This window comes from Brachypodium distachyon, chromosome 1, assembly GCF_000005505.3.
Source record: "Brachypodium distachyon strain Bd21 chromosome 1, Brachypodium_distachyon_v3.0, whole genome shotgun sequence".
Classification (NCBI taxonomy): Eukaryota; Viridiplantae; Streptophyta; class Magnoliopsida; order Poales; family Poaceae; genus Brachypodium; species Brachypodium distachyon.
In genome coordinates, this window is record NC_016131.3 from 64,589,556 (window position 1) to 64,606,705 (window position 17,150).

Below are 17,150 nucleotides of genomic sequence, written 5' to 3' on the forward strand. Positions count from 1 at the left end.
CACTTGGCCTCTAGCTTCAAATTCCCAATCGGCCAATCTACACCATGCATTCTCTCAACTCTACTTATCCCACCTCTTTAATTTGCTTGCCTGGAAAATTAAGAGCAGCATAATTAGTTCAGAAAAATCAAATGCACGGATATTAGGTTTTAAATTTAAATGCAGAAATCTATACTAATTAAAAAAATACGGACCGTTACCTCCACCACGCGTTTTAGTCGTTCGTCAAACCTGTTCGTCCGTGGTCCCACGTGGTCACGCCCCGCGATTCTTCCTCCCGAAGCCTAATTCTATCCCCGCCTGGCCGCCTCTCTCCCCCGTGGTCTCCCTCTCCCTCTGCCCTCTCTGGCTCTCTCTCCCCGCCTCTCTGCACTGACGCTCCGACTTCCACCCCTGAACGCCCGCCTCAAGTCCTCTGCCGGATACGCTCGCCGCCCCGACTGGCATGGCCACCACGGCCACCGTCCTCCGCTCCCTCTCCGTCCCTGCCTCCCGTCTTCCCGATCTGCGCGGGCGTGGAGCGCTTCCTCCTCTGAGGATCCGGCCGCCATAGCTTGCCGCCCCAACCAGCAGGGCCACCACCAGCCGATGGTGGACAGCCCGGAAGAACTACTGCTGCCAAATTTTTGTTACACCATGGAAACTCGGTATAATGTCGAGTGCGTGCACAGGATTCTTGAGCATTTCTTGGCAATGGACCAGGCGAATGGTGGTGCTTTCCCATGCGTGGATGATGTGATGGCACCCCCTTCAAGGATACCAATCACTGCTCTTGCAAATTAATTGATGGCTATCTGCAGGCTGCATCGGATGTCAATCTGAAACCTCCAAAATTCCAAACTCTAGCTTCTGTTGTGCTTGAGTATGCACGGCCATTAGATGATGGCCTCTATCAGGCCATTGATATATACTCCTAATTGAAGGCAGTAGATCTTTCAGTTTTGGTCAGCTAGGTGCATCTTAGCTGTCCACATTGATTTTTTTTTCACAGCTGTTTTGAGGACGTTTTCAGAGCGAAAGTTTTACAATGGTTCATATTCTTGGTCAGTTTGGTTGTTTTGTCAGGGGCCTTGCCCAAGTTTCATTCTTCCTCGCCAAAACGACGGACAGTAAGCTTTTCACTTTATGCAACTAACTAATTAAGTAGGTTCAGTGCTTATTCTAACGTATCAAGTCCACTCATGCTTTCTCTGCCGCTTGTGACCGGAGAAACTTTTTTCACAGCCCTTATGATTCTGGCTTCTTTTTTTTGTGTTAAACCAATCAAGTTTCTCTTGGAGTTTACAGCGCTGTGTGCATGCATTCAGCTTGATGGTCTGTGACTGTGATAAAATATATTCTCTATGCAGAAGATGGCTGGATCAATCTTGGTAGATAAGAAACAACAGTTTTACTCTATTACCTAAAATTAGGTGCCATTGTAAACACAGATCACACAAGCAAGAAGGATTAACAATGACACAAGAAAGACATAAAATTGGGGACATAATTGCTTGTGTTTATCAGGTGAAGGTGTCCAGCATCCTCAAATTATTGTCAAAACCTCCGAATTGGGAAATCCTCCAAACCGAATAGGCCGAGTGCAAAGATGCACAAGTGAGGTGAATAATATGTGTACAATATGCATAAGTGTACAAGTGGTTTGATCATGATACCGTGTTTTTTCTACTCCTGTTTCTCAATAGAGCATGTGTGTTTTGAGGTTCAATTTTGACCAACATTTGGAGTACCAATGATATGCGGTTACATGTTACAAGAAATTATATATTGAACTTGTATTCGAAAAAGGTGTCCAATGCTATAAAATCTGTAACAAATAATTCACATATCATTGGTCTAATAGAAACCAGAAGAAGAAAAAAAAAAGCTCTCAAGGTTAGGCTCCGTACACATGTATAAATTTGTTGCCATTTCTAACTTTTCTTTATGGGTGAAGCGAGATAGTGGAGATAACTAAAATAAGTCAAGCTATTCGGTCCAGTATTTTTTTGAGCGAGTAATGCTATATAATTTTTAGAAGAAAAGATATTATTGTTGTCTTCTTCTGAGAATAGAATGTAGAGACAAAATCTTCGTAAGAAAGCGTTTTTTAAAAGGGATGTTCGGTGCTCGTCAACGAAGTATCTATATCCTCGAGTGCATCTTTTTATTTTGTTGTTCGGTTGCATCGCACGAACATTTTGGCTAGTATTTTTAAAAACTTGCGAGACCTATTTATACAACATCATAGCAAAAAAGCTCTACTACTTGTCTTACTGTTGGGTTCAACGTTAAGAAAAACTTGGAAATGTGGTCAGCAACAATGAGCAAACTGCATTAACTGGCTACTCGTACCAGTGGAATGATTAGACAACGAACCAAGCAATTTAAAATAAGCGAAGAGAGGGAGGAAAAAAAAAGGGGAAATAAAAGCTTCGTAGCTGTGTAGTCGCCTTCGTGTTAGCCGTGCTAACCTTCCTTTCCCTCTCCCCTCCACCACCTTCGGCTGCCACTTTCGCCGTCTCCACCGCCCTCCTCTCCTAACCAGACCACCGGTCGCCTGTATCCTCTCGCACCCCACCCCAGCCTCCGTCTACTTTTCGGGTCGGGTTTCCCTCCTCCCCTCCCCTTCCGACGCATGCCACTGCACTTCCCACCTTATTTTGCCGGTTGCCGCTGCGGTTAAGCGCGATGGAGTGGCCGCCGCCTCTGAGGCTTCTCCTTCTGTTCCTGGTTGCTGTTTCTTGGGCGCTTGATGGCGCAGGTTTGGTTTTCCTTTCTTGGGTTTTGGATTTGTCCTAGCTGTGCTGTGCTGTTGGGTGGTGCATTTGGCGCTTACGGCGTTTGCCATTTTGGTTGGTCTCTTGATTTCCTGCAGGGATTGGTGGTTTCGGAGTTGCAGCGGAGGGGTTGAGCAGCAATGGAGCCTCTTTTAGTCGTAGGTGAGCGCGCCGCTCAGGTTCTTCTTTAGTAGTACTGTAGTTTCTTACCTGCAGGAAATGCGAACAGTGCGATTTTGCTCTCCAAATTCATAGATTTTAGACATTGGAATTGGAGATGGATGCTTCTAGTGTTGGCGTATTACCATTGGTGCCACAGATTCTACAAGAGTTATCAGTTTGGTTGGTTCCATCATGTATTGATCTCTGAACCAAACTGATAGTATCAGTTAGCATTGCATAGAAGCACTAGTGATTCCTTTCTTCTTGTAAGAATTGAAATTAGGATTACTAATTTTCCGTTATACAGTTTTTTTTTCATGAAAATAGTTTTATTTTTGCCGTGCTTCTCTTTGCATGTTTGTTCAGACAAACAGTTTACTGGGTGAAGTTCTGGAGTTGTAGCAATTTTTCTACCATGAGCTAGTCTTGCAGCATTTATTCCTGATGCCAAAGTCTGCACCTATCTTTCAAATTTCTTCTCAATTAAACGTGTCACTAGGTTATCGAATTTGAGCTATATCCAACGGACTGTCCGACTTCAATTATACAAGCATTGGAATGAAAACTATGTCTGCACTGTATTTTCTACAAAAATATGGTATTGTACTGCATCATTTAAATAGAACTGATCATGTAAATCGAAAGCAAATGAGTCACGAGCATAAAGAGCAATTAATTATCTTCAATGGAATGCACCTTACTTTTCTTGAGATGGCTCTGCTGGGGAGGGAACCTTTCTAGGGAGTAGTATGTTTTCGTTTTGGGGGTTTAGGTATGTTCCCCGAAAAAATATGCCAAAGTCTGCACCTATCTTTCAACTTTCTTCTCAATTAAAAGGCAACGCTCCTGCCGGTTGCTCGAGAAAAGGTCCTAACTTCCTTTTCATGGAATTTTAGAAGATTGCTGCAGATTGGAGGTGAAAACCAAGGTGTTCAACTTCTGTTCTCACATGTACAAGCTCCCTCAAGTAAAAGCAAGTCTCATAGAAGAGCCCCATCATCAGGACCAGTGTCTGCACCGTCACCCTCACCGCTCATATCCCCACCAGAAGGCTCGCAATCACCATTTTCTTCACAATCCATGCCGCACCAACCCCCTTCACGCCATCGTCCATCCGTAGTCCATCCACATAGGGTTATGCCTAGGCCTGCAACTCAGGGAGTTGATCACGATCATTCAGTTCAAACCCCATCTCGCTCTGTGCATAAACATTCCTGGACAACCTATGCTTTCGTCGCGGCAGGGATTGCTGCTTTCCTTATCATATCAGCAGCTAGTGCTTTCTACTGCCGAGCTAAAAAGGTGGGAACTGTGAAGCCTTGGGTGACAGGACTTAGTGGACAATTGCAGAAGGCTTTTGTAACAGGTATGCTTTCTTCCTAATCTTGTATATATGTAATTATGTATCTAGGAGACTGTCCTAATTTTACATGAATATTTAAAGGTGTGCCTGCACTGAAACGATCAGAGCTGGAAACAGCAAGCGAGGATTTCAGCAATATAATTGGTTCTACATCTAGCTGCATGATGTATAAGGGAACTTTATCAAGCGGAGTAGAAATTGCAGTGGCATCAAGTTTGGTAACATCCGCAAAGAATTGGTCGAAAGAATGTGAATCACAATACAGGAAAAAGGTACTGTACATTATTACCTTCAGATTTTATAATTTATCTTGATTAATTTTGTCTGTGGGGATTTGATTCCAAGCTTCTGATTGCAGATCACAAATTTGTCCAAAGTAAACCACAAGAATTTTATGAACTTGCTTGGCTACTGCGAGGAAGGGCATCCTTTTACCAGAGCGATGGTATTTGAATATGCTCCAAATGGGACGCTTTTTGAGTATCTGCATGGTAAGTGTACTCGTATCATGACTATACATTTTCATCTTGTAAAAAAAAAAAATCTGTTCTCTCCATCCTGTACAGAAATCCTCTGCCAGTCATCATGTGAACATGGTTAACTATGACGCAAGTCATCAGTAATCCCACAAAACCTTACATTAAAGATCATCCAACCAATAAACTATATGTGCGTAACCATAGAGTGAGCAGATGCTAAGAAGAGCATGCCCCGTTACTTCATAGATATGAGTTTGTTTACACAAACTACGTATGTGGTACCTATTTCTCAGGAGATGCATTTGTTTCTATATTAGCCAGTAAATGTACCAACATTTGACAGTGTCACCCCAATTGCATTGCAGTTAGAGAAGCTGAGAAGCTGGATTGGAGGACGCGGATCAGGATATCCATGGGGATTGCTTACTGTCTTGAGCACATGCATCAGCTGAGACCACCTGTTGTACCTAGGAGCTTTGACTCAACAACCATATACCTCACCGATGATTTTGCCGCGAAGGTCTCAGATCTTGAATTTTCAAATGATGCGAGGCGACCTAATTCAACCAATGGTGACTCGGATCCTTCATCAGAGCTGGAAAATGCTGTTCATCAATATGGTATAGTATTGCTGGAAATACTCACTGGAAGGGTTCCCTGCTCCGACAAGGACGGACCACTAGAAAAGTGGGCGTTTGGCTACTTCAATGGTGAGATGCGACTCGTGGACCTAATCGACCCGAGCATCGGTTCCTTCTCCGAAGAGGCTGCTCGCGCGCTGTGCGATGTTGCAAGGTCTTGTATTGATCCAGACCCGAAGAGGAGACCGACGATGGCAGAGGTTGCAGCTCAGTTGAAGGAGATCACAGCGCTGGGGCCTGACGGAGCAACTCCGAAGGTGTCTCCACTGTGGTGGGCTGAGCTTGAGATCATGTCTGCTGAGAGCTAAAGCTAGTCTGCATGCAAAAGGGCATACATGTAGTCTCCCAAGTGTGACTTTTCTTTTGATTGTTGGTTGCTGCTGCTGCTAATCTTGTTTGTGGAACTGGTAGTCAGGTATATATGTTTGAAAGTTTATATCATGTGCAGAATTGCAAATAGTGAGTGATACTCTGGACATGTAAAATGGTTGCTGTGAGCTAACTGAGTTCCAATTGCAAATATGTTTAAAATGGTTGCATCGAGACGCAAAGCTTTTGCGTTTTCTCGGGAAAAAAAAAGGTGAGCAATGAACAAGAAGTTATTATTTTATTTATTTTCGCTAAGGAACCACGGCTTCTGATTTGATTAACGAAATCAAAGTTCTGCAGGATCACACAGCCTCAGAGGTTTTATCAAACAGCAAAAGAAAAGAGAAAGGCAGAGCAAACTTCTGACGCCTTCGAACAACTGACACAGGCAGCCACACGCCCACACCATCTTGGCAAGGCGAGAAGTACCAGATCACAGAGACGAAGATGCCGATGACATAAAGAAAATAGCCAGCCATTAGAACATCAGGCATTCCATACGTCACGTCGTCTCACGAAGCGGGCAGGCCAAGTTTTTAGTCTGAACCGCCGATGTAAGGAAGATTCTGCATCTGTTTCTGTGGGGGGGCACGTTTAGTCAGAACTCGACACGTGAGTTTTTGGAAGGACGTTTTTGTAAGTTGACGTACCGTGGACAAATTTACGCCAGGCGGACCCGTACCATTTTCTTCTCAAATAAAAAAAAACCCTAGCTACGCGAATTGCTGTCCTGCTACCTAAACGGACCGCCGTCGCCATTACCGATCGATCTGCATCGCATCAAGGATCCCCTCGATGCCATGGATCCGACGGAAGCCTTGCCGGACGACGCGCTCGCCAACATCCTCTGCCGCCTCCCGCCGTGCGACCTCGCAGCGTCCCGTTGCGTGCGCAAGGCGTGGCATGCCCTAGTCGACGCCCGTCGGCTCTTCCTCCCGCACCTCCTCTGCCGCACTCTCTGCACAGATTCTTCGTCAACTACATCGACTACTGGCACCCACGCCTCTTCTCTCGCCCCTCGACGGCACGGCCCGTCATCAACGGCAATCTCGACTTTCTTGCCCGACTACAGCAGCAGCCTCCGCCCGATCGTGGATCACTGCAATGGCCTCTTGCTTTGCCATGACTGGAGGGAGTTCTATGTGGTCAACCCTGCCATGAGGCGCTGGGAAGAGCTCCCCCGGGAGGACAGGAACGGCGATGCATACCTTGTGTTTGACCCTGCCGTCTCATTGCATTACGAGGTGTTCTTCATCCCGCATCTACCCGACAAGCCTAAAAAGCTCGACATACTGCAAGCTCAAGACACAGAAGAGAACCACTGTCACGACGCTACTGAATATCGCCTGCCACTGAAGTTCAATTCAGTGTTGAAGACGAACCAGGGGAGAAGACGGTTTCCTAAAAGGCGCTTTCATTAAACTATTGCAACCGTTACCCAGTTGCTCGGATCTTCATCCAACGGCTGGCTGTCATTCCAGTAACTTTCCACAGTGTTATCACTGTTTACCGTCTGTGCCTTTTCCCTTTTACCTATTACTGCTGTTACTATCTGAAACTTAACCGAGCTAGGGAAGTATATAATCCCCTGCTGCGAAGAATGAAGCAAGAAGAGAAACACTATTTTCCTTGTTCCTTTTACTTCGCACTTTACCTTCTGTTCTTACTTAGAAACCCTAGTTCATAGCTGCTACTTTCTCCAAATCCTACCACCAAATCCGTCAGTTGCTGTTTGATTCTGCTTCAGATCTCTCGGTAGCTGACAAAGGTATCAGAGCCTTCTCGGTTCTACCTAGCGATTCCAGCGAGAAAGGGTTCCAGACCACCTTGGTTCTAGCGGTAAAACCCCCTTGTTCGAGTCGGATTCGTGAGCCGGAGGCGATTTTGCTCAGAAATTTTTTGGGGGACGGTCAGTGTTTGGCTTGTATTCCGACCCCCTACTGAGTTGGCGGCAGTAGACCGGTGTCATCATGCCGACACGAACCAGATCTCGGGAGATTCTGGCGGAGGCGCAGGCGGTGGAGGCGGCTCAACAGGAAGCTGCGGCGGTTCGTGCTGCAGAGGAGGCGATCAAGGACCATCTGCCACGGGAGGTTCTCAACATCCACGACAGGCTTCTTCATCAGCAAGATTCACTGGATATGCTGCAGGGTGAGATGTCTAAACTTACCAGTATGGTGCAACAGATTAGTCAAGCTGTGAAAATTCGTTCAGGTTCTGCTACTCAGCTAGTTGTAGAACACGGCAATGGTTCCCAGTTATCAGCATTGGCCACTCTTACTCACTCACATGCTCAACTGTCTCCAATTTTGGAAGGATATACACCTGCTAGCTCAGCTTTGACAGTGAGTTCTGTGCAAGGAAGCACCATTCCACCTCAACCAATTCTCTCAGCCACCATTTCCACTTCCACTCCCATCATACCACCTCCACCTCCTCATACTTCATTCCACATCCAACCAATTTCCACCCAGCCTCAATTTGGTACTCTGAACCCATCCCTACTATCCCAACCTCAATACAACTCCAGTGGTTTCCTGGTTACTCCACAAACCCCAAACCAACTTTCCCACACCCCACACTTACCTCACCATAGACCCTTGTTTCCTACTACTCCATACAACACCCAGACTTTTCCCCCACCATATCAGCCACAACCCTACTATCTAGCTCAACCTACATACACATAGCCACTCAATTCCTATCAACCTTATCACCAAGACAACTTTCACCACAACAACCATGACCCATTCCTTAGACCACCTAGCCTGGAGATTCCTGTATATTCAGGTGATAACACCTTGGATTGGATCCAGCAATGTGAAAGGATTTTTGATCTAGCTGGTATTCAACATGAGCAGAAAGTAAAGTGGGCAACTACTCATATCAGGGGGAGATCTCAAACTTGGTTAGCTGGTACCAACATTAGTCTCAATCTCCTTACTTGGCCTCAACTTTGTGGTTTGCTCTGTGATAGATTCCCTGAAGCAACTTCTTATGATGGCATGGATCAATTTCAGCACTTGAGACAACTCACTTCTGTTGATTCTTACATTGATCAATTTGAAACATGGATGCAAGTCATGAGAAGGGAAAGTCTTTACCTGCCAGAGTACTTCTTTGTGCTGAGATTCATTAGTGGGCTGAAAGACCATATCAAACATCTCATCAAGTGTCACAAACCCATGACCTTATTGGTGACTTATGCCTTTGCTCGACAACTAGAACAAGCTTACCTATGCACTCTCAAGAAAACTCAGCCTACTGCTCCAAATCCCAAACCCAATGGTGCTGTTCCCAATCAAGTACGACCTAATCAAGCTCCCAGGGACAATAGACAGAGGGGTCAAAATGACAGACCAAGAGAACCTAGGAAATGCTGGTATTGTCTTGAAATTTGGATACCTGGACATCGTTGTAGAGGTATGCAACGTGCTGTCAATGCTATATAGATGCAGTACAACTCCGATAGTGATGAGGAGGAAGTTGCACAGGTTGAAGATGCTGGCCCAACACACTTGCTGTTGGAACATCAACAAGAACAACATCAAGAAGCTGAAGAAGCAGTGATGCACATTTCAGCTGAAGCCATTAATGGGACAACAACTGATAGTACCTTTTCTTTGATACTGTCAATCAATGGACACTCAGCTGTAGCCCTGGTGGATAGTGGTAGTACTAGTACTTTCTTGGATTATACTTATGCAATCAAGAAACAGTTACCATTTCAAGCAGCATCTACTAAAAGAGTCAAAGTAGCTGGTGGTGGTGAATTGATCTCCCATGACAATTTGTAAGCTTGCACCTATTCCATTCAAGGCAAGACCTTCTCCAGTAACTTCAGATTAGTTCCTCTCAAGGGTTATGACATTATCTTAGGTGTCAACTGGATGAAACTGTACAGTCCCATTACAATGGACTCTAATGACAGATATCTGGTCATCACAGATAAAGGAATCAAACATACCTTCACTGATCACACCACTCCTCAAGCAAATTACATTGTTGATGTGAAGGGCTGCCAGAAAATCTTGGAAGAAGGGGCTCTTGGTTATTCCATCCATTTGCTGTCTGCTAGTACTGACAAACTTGAAGCATCTCCACATTCTGTCATACTATCTCTCCCACCAGATATTGCTAAGGTTCTGCACCAATTCATGGATATTTTTCAATGTCCTACTGGGCTACCTCCTGTCAGGAATTGTGATAATCAAATTTCCTTGGTGGCTGGTGCAAACCCTCCTAACCTGAGACCTTACAGGATGCCACACAAGCAGAAGAATGCAGTTGAGGAACTGATCGAGAAGATGCTTCACACTTCAGAAATCAGACCAAGTGTTAGTCCTTTCTCTTCTCCAGCCATTCTGGTCAGAAAGAAAGACAAATCTTGGCGCTTATGTGTGGATTACAGAGAGTTAAACAAGTTGACAGTGAAAAATAAATATCCCATTCCTGTTATAGAGGACTTGTTGGATGAACTTCAGGGAGCTACTGTCTTCACTAAACTTGACCTGCGCTCTGGCTATCACCAAATCCGGATGAATCCACAAGATATCCCCAAAACTGCCTTCAGAACTCATGTTGGTCATTATGAGTATTTGATGATGCCTTTTGGCCTGACTAATGCCCCAACAACTTTCCAATCATTGATGAATGATATTTTTTAGCCATTACTCAGGAAATGTGTTCTAGTTTTCTTTGATGATATACTCATCTACACCAAAGACATGTCCTCTCATCTCCAACACTTGCAACAAGTACTGGAAATTCTGAGACATCACCAATTATCTGCTAAGATATCAAAATGTACATTTGCTCAACCATAGGTCAATTATTTGGGCTATGTGATTTCTGGAGCTGGAGTAGGGACTGATCCTGAAAATGTTGCTAACATTTTGAAGTGGAAGATTCCAAAGTCTGTACTCAACTCAGGAGTTTCTTGGGTATGACAGGGTACTATAGAAGATTCATCCCAGGATACAGTTCCATTTGCAAACCTTTCCATGAAATGCTCAAGAAAAACTCTTTTCACTGGGGATCAGAACAGGACAAAGCTTTTGCTCAACTACAACAACTCATGACAAGTACTCCTCTGCTTGCATTGCCCAATTTTTCCAAACCATTCACCTTGGAGGCAGATGCTTGTGCCACTGGTTTGGGAGATGTCCTGATGCAAGAGAACCATCCTATTGCTTACTACAGTCAATATTTCGGTCCTACATCATCAGCTAAGTCTGTCTATGAAAAGGAAGCTATAGCAATTCTGCAACCCCTGAAAAAGTGGAGACACTATCTGTTGGGTCACAAACTCATAATTAAGACTGATCAGAGGAGCTTAAAATACATGACCAGTCAGCGGTTACTAGAAGGGATCCCACACAAACTTGTGCTCAAGCTTCTGGAGTTTGACTATGACATCCAGTACAAAAAAGGTCAGGATAACAAAGTGGCAGATGCCTTATCTAGGAAGGACAATATGCCTGATCAGGTAGCTTCATGCCATGCTATCTCAGCAGCCATACCTGACTGGTTAAAAGATGTGGAAAAATCCTATGTGGGGGACAACAAGTGTACTAAATTATTGCAGCAATTAGCTATTCAACCTGATAGCAAACCAAAATATACATTACTAGCTGGAGTCCTAAGATACAAGGGAAGAATCTATGTGGGTCATTCCACTGATCTCAGAAACAATATCTTGCACTCCTTCCATTCATCCATTTTTGGTGGTCACTCTGGCAGAAGAGTTACATACCACAGAATTAAAAAGTTGTTCTATTGGCCCAAGTTAAAACACCAGGTTGAATCTTTCCTGTCCATGTGTCCTACTTGTCAATTGAACAAAGGAGAACATGTTTCCTATCCTGGTCTCTTGGATCCTTTACAAATACCAGAGACTCCCTAGTCACAAATATCACTGGATTTTGTTGAAGGTTTGCCTAAATCCAAAGACAAGGATGTTATCTTGGTGGTGGTGGATAAGAGGACGAAAAATGCTCATTTTCTACCATTGGTCCACCCTTTCACAGTTCAACAGGTTGTTGACTTGTTCATGAACAACATCTACAAACTACATGGACTGCCACAAGCTATAGTCTCTAACAGAGACAGAATCTTCACCAGCAAATTCTGGCAAGATCTACTCAAAGCACTCAATGTTACTCTCAATATGAGTTCTGCTTATCATCCCCAGAGTGATGGTCAAACTGAACGAGTGAATCAATACCTAGAGAATTACTTAAAAACTATGGCATTTCAAGAGCCTAAGAAATGGTGTGACTGGCTCCCAGCAGCTGAGTGGTGGTACAACTCCTCTTATCACACATCTCTCAAGATGTCTTCTTTTCAAGCACTATATGGATATCATCCTCCACAAGTGTCAGAATTGTCTATTCCTTGCAATGTCTCTGAAGAAGCTAAAGTGACTCTGGCTAACAAGGAACGCATTATACATGATTTGAACATCAACTTACAGCAAGCTCAAAATCGCATGAAGAAGTTTGCTGATCTGAAGCGTACTGAACGTACCTTCTCAGAAGGGGATATGGTATACTTGAAGATGAAGCCTTATCACCAAAATGCATTTGGTCTACGCACTTCTCTGAAGCTCACTTCTAAGTACTATGGTCCATTCAGGGTTCTGGAGAAGATTGGGCAACTGGCTTATAAACTGCAGTTACCTACTGATGCTCAGATCCATCCGGTCTTCCATGTGAGCCAGCTCAAGCAACACTTGGGTCCCCGAGCTATTCCCAACCCCATTGTTCCATTGGTGGCAGCTTCAGGCAAGATCAAAACAGAGCCCGTGTCGGTTCTTCAGCGTCGAATGATCCCTCGCAACAACGTGGCTATGGTGCAATGGCTCGTTCAATGGCAGAATCTCTCTCGCGAGGAGGCTATGTGGGAAGACGCATCATTCATACAGAGGACATTCCCGGATTTTTAGCCTTGAAGTCTGATCTCAAGGGGGGTGTATTGTCAGGACGCTACTGAATATCGCCTGCCACTAAAGTTCAGTTCAGTGTTGAAGACGAACCAGGGGAGAAGACGGTTTCCTAAAAGGCGCTTTCATTAAACTGTTGCAGCCGTTACGCAGTTGCTCGGATCTTCATCCAACGGCTGGCTGTCATTCCAGTAACTTTCCACAATGTTATCACTGTTTATTGTCTGTGCCTTTTCCCTTTTACATGTTAGTGATGTTACTATCTGAAACTTAACCGAGCTAGGGAAGTATATAATCCCCTGCTGCGAAGAATGAAGCAAGAAGAGAAACACTATTTTCCTTGTTCCTTTTACTTTCCGCACTTTACTTTCTGTTCTTACTTAGAATCCCTAGTTCATAGCTGCTACTTTCCCCAAATCCTACCACCAAATCCTTCAGTTGTTGTTTGATTCTGCTTCAGATCTCTCGGTAGCTGACAACCACTTTGATGAAGATGGATCAACAGAATCGTCACCACACGATTTCAGGATCATCACCGTCTGAGAGTAGGGACAAACAAGAGGACCCACACGATTTCATGGAATGGCCACCATCCTTGTGGACGTTACACGTGTTCTCATCCAGTACAAGGCAATGGCAGAAGAGGTCATTTGTCCGCCAAGGCAAGGCTATAGGAACAGTGACTAATGTGCGACTTGATCCATTGGAGCCAGTCAGGGGGCCAAGGTGGCACTACAGTGTGTATTGTGTGGCGAGGATCATTGTACGTGCACTGTCGTGGTGGGTTTGTTGCGAGGTACTTATATACATAGCGGCGCATCTCTGCAAAATCAATTTATCAATTTTGCATTACAAGTGTTCCTGTTTGCATGTAAATACTTCCACTCCCTCCGTCCAGCAAAAGATGTCTCAAATTTGTCAAAATTTGGATGTATCTAGACATGACTTAGTGTATAGATGCATTCAAATTTAGTCAAAGTTGAGACATCCTTTGTTGGATAGAGTAAGTACAAGCATTGCATTACCCGGCATTAAAATTGTTAGAAAAATGTGGTTTTTGCAGGTTATCTTTGTCAGATTGTAAGTACCAAGCGATAAAAATGCCAACAAACATTGAGGCAAGCAAATCTGCGCAATACATTGGGAAATCAGAAAATGGGGTGTACCTTGCGACAGTGCACGAGGAATACAGACTTCGGGTTTTGACCCTCGTTGAATCAAGCGGACAAATAGATTGGGTGTTGAAGCACAATATTGATTTTGAGCCATGGGCAACGGTATACTTGCAGGAGCCCAAGGGATTTAACAAAACTTGGACCTTAGATGATGGTGATAATCATAATTCTTCTCATTATTACGAGGATGACAACGATGATGATGGAGGAGGAGAAGAAGATAGGGAATGGAATTCGGATGATGATAATGTTTTAAATATCAAAGATGGTCACGAACCTTTCTATAGCGGCATCATCTTCCTTGGGTTTCACCTCTACAAAGAGGCTGTGTTCTTCGAGTTATCAACATTTATTGGAGTGGCTTATCATTTGAAAAGCTCAAAAGTTCAGTATCTTGGAAATCTACGTCCAAAAAATTACTATCGGTCATTTACAAATGGGATTTACGAAACATTTCCATACACCCCTTGCATGATTGGGGAGCTTTTAAACCAGGCTCCGGAGAGTCGTCACAGAGATTAGAACATTTTGGCTGCACACAGTTTCAGGAATTGCACTTTGATATTTGGCTCCTTGTTTTTATTAATGCTATCATTTGTTTCAAACTTCTCATGGTAATTTTTCACATATGATCATTTTATGCTTTAGTTTGTGATATGAACATGTGCTCTGTATTGCTTAGATGATATTTTCTTCTTCTAAGGTTCTACCTAAGTACATGGTCCTCCTTTTTTTTACGGTAAGTATATGCTCCTATTTATGTTCCTGCTTTGGACATCTGGGCAACGTACGTTTCTGGCATTTTTTTTTGTTCCTCTATTAGTTTAAGTAGACATGTGCTGCTTGACGCCTGGTTGTTTTTGTTTTTTCAAACAATAGTTGAATAAACGAATGCCACAGTGATTCGTTTGGATGCGTGATCCGTCGGTGTTCACAATGATCTTCACACAAAGTAGCATCGGCCCTAAAGACTAAGAGCAACACAACAGGTGTGTCAGGTTTATTTTAGATGAATATAAGGATGATTAATTCTAAAACTTGCTAGAGCGAAGACCTCCCTTGTATTTCACCCCTTCTAAGAGGTCGTTTTCATGGGGTTATCATCATTTAGAGCAGCAGCTAGCTCAAAAGTTATACTCCCTCCGTCCCATTTAAAGTGTTGAATTATTACATGTATCTAAACACGTTTTAGGTATAGATACATGCATATTTGGGCAAATGAGATACTTAATATGGGATGGAGGGAGTATATAAATTAATGGCATGTATGAATCATTTTCATACACCAATTCCATGATTGGGAGCTTCTAAAACACGCTTCAGAAAGTCATGGAGGAGATCGGAACATTTGGATGCAAACAGTTTAAGAAATGGCACTTGGATGTATTGGTTCTTGTTTTCATTTTGGCTATCGTATGTTTCAGATTCTTGCTTACCAAGGAACTAGCAGAAACAAGTTTGCATTATTTTGTTTTCCTGCTTGTAATTTTGAAGTTATACAAATAACTTGCTAGCAAAGATGTCATGAATTGCAAAGTGAAACTTCTGACTACATATAATTTAGACAAGCACAATGCCCTGCCTTTTTCTCCTTTTTGCCAAAGCAAGTGTATTCAATACAGAAGCACAATAGCTCCTACAGCAATATGACATCAATCAGAAAAGAAACAACCACTACCAAGTAAACAGAAAATACATATACTCCCTCTAGTCAGAATTACTTGTAATAGATTTAGCACAAAGTTGTACTAAATCAACGACAAGTAATTTCGGCCGGAGGGAGTAGTAAATAATATTCAAGCACAACAGAGCAGAAATAGAACTACTGAAAACCCCCTCCACTACAACATCATCTATTCAGCATCGTCGTGCACATTTTGCAAGTTTTGTACTCCCTCCGTCCTAGAAAAGATGTCTTAAGTTTGTCAAAATTTGGATGTATCTAGACATGACTTAGTGTATAGATGCATTCAAATTTAATCAAAGTTGAGACATCTTTTATCGGACGGAGGGAGTATCTAAAGCTTGAGCTTAATAGTGTGCACCTGAGCGGGCCACAAAACCTTCCATCATTGGACTAAATAGACCATTGTGTAAAGAGAATCAGAAGGGTGGCATAACTTTAGACCGGAAACAACAATAATTTTACGGTTGCTGGTACGCTTGATAATTGTTATTTAGTACAGTACAAAATTTAGAAACCACCACAACTTTTTCTTTTAGATCAGACAAACTTTATTTCTTAGCACAGTACATAGTGCATCGTGATATTGAACACACTGAGAACTGCATTACAGGTAAAACAGGGCAAGACAAAGCTCTGTGTACATAGTTTATGCAGGCTATAGAAGGGTTGGAAGCATTGTCTAAACGCCTGGCTCTAGAAGCTAAATAGTGAGACCAGAGTTGCAATCTCTAGATATACATGCCTAATGACGTTAGAGCCTTGAGTTTCATTGAAGATATTGTTCATAAGGGGTCTAAGCTCCCAATGACCTGGGAGGCCTTGAAGATATCTTGAAGCTGCAGCTTGAGCAAGAATGAGATTGTCTGTTAAGCGAGCTCCACTTTGAAGATTCAGACTGCTCTTGATGAAGGCAGCAAGAAGGAGTGCCCACGCCTCAGCTTGGAGGGGAGAACTACAGGTAGTGGAGCTTGCTGAAATCTGCATCTGCAGTCTTGAATTGGATGAGAAGTGATCAATGTAGACTCCAAACTACCACTCAAATAACAAGGCTTCCAGGCAAATGTCTACATAAACAAAGGTACCTGGAGAAGAAAAACTCAGAGCCAGAGCACTAGAGTCCTGAGAAATATGGGGGCAGAGTCAGTTAGCTCCACAACAACACTGGTATGTTGGTCTCCAATCTCCAAACCTGCACATACTAAAAGAGTTTGTGCAGCCTTGAAAACGACCACTAACTCAATGGAGGGAATTGACGACCTTCTTTTTTTTTTGAGAGGAATTGACGACCTTCTATCTTTACATAATGATGATAATTATTTAGCACAAAATTTAGAACAAAGAACTTTTAAAATCGGCATTGCAGGGCATCCTTACAAGGAGAAGGAACCCTAAAAAAAATTGGTGTATGCTGCTTGATGTGGCGAGCTCACGGTATTCTTTAGTAAAAGGCGAAAGAATAATTCGCTATGTGCTCACCACGCAGCTGCGTGCCCTGCAATGCCGGGCGTGGGCGCCATTTTAAAGAGATCCAGGCGGGGGCGACAACCTGTCACCCAGCGTTATGGGACTAAA

General features: G+C 43.5%; 2 protein-coding genes and 1 non-coding gene across 4 annotated transcripts; 2 read left to right on the forward strand and 1 right to left on the reverse strand.

Moving 5' to 3' along the window:
* Positions 1-2,427: 2,427 nt before the first annotated feature.
* LOC100826272 (protein MALE DISCOVERER 2) lies at positions 2,428-5,947 on the forward strand. Of its 2 annotated transcripts, none has more exons than XM_003558093.4 (6): positions 2,428-2,743; positions 2,858-2,921; positions 3,818-4,287; positions 4,366-4,556; positions 4,643-4,775; positions 5,129-5,947. In XM_003558093.4, exons 1-6 carry the CDS (start codon positions 2,671-2,673, stop codon positions 5,710-5,712), a joined length of 1,515 nt encoding a protein of 504 aa, XP_003558141.1. In that variant the 5' UTR covers positions 2,428-2,670; the 3' UTR covers positions 5,713-5,947. The 2 variants fall into 2 exon arrangements, with proteins under 2 accessions (XP_003558141.1, XP_010228737.1); XM_010230435.3 differs by having other exon boundaries at positions 3,821-4,287.
* A 626-nt stretch (positions 5,948-6,573) lies between these two features.
* LOC100838356 (putative F-box protein At1g47390) lies at positions 6,574-7,363 on the forward strand. Its single transcript, XM_010231877.2, is given in 3 exon segments — positions 6,574-6,717; positions 6,720-6,824; positions 6,826-7,363. Coding segments are annotated over 3 exon segments (618 nt in total). The 3' UTR covers positions 7,195-7,363.
* A 9,581-nt stretch (positions 7,364-16,944) lies between these two features.
* On the reverse strand, positions 16,945-17,063 carry LOC112270338. The gene has a single exon (XR_002962730.1). It is a non-coding gene; the product is annotated as a U5 spliceosomal RNA (small nuclear RNA).
* Positions 17,064-17,150: the final 87 nt, after the last annotated feature.

What these genes read in the sequence shown, in the direction of transcription:
- LOC100826272 (XM_003558093.4), top strand. Translation starts at nt 2,671, where the DNA reads ATGGAGTGGCCGCCGCCTCTGAGGCTTCTCCTTCTGTTCCTGGTTGCT. An exon ending in TTGGGCGCTTGATGGCGCAG is followed by an intron (nt 2,744 to 2,857) that starts GTTTGGTTTTCC and finishes GATTTCCTGCAG; the next exon opens with GGATTGGTGGTTTCGGAGTT. An exon ending in GGAGCCTCTTTTAGTCGTAG is followed by an intron (nt 2,922 to 3,817) that starts GTGAGCGCGCCG and finishes ATGGAATTTTAG; the next exon opens with AAGATTGCTGCAGATTGGAG.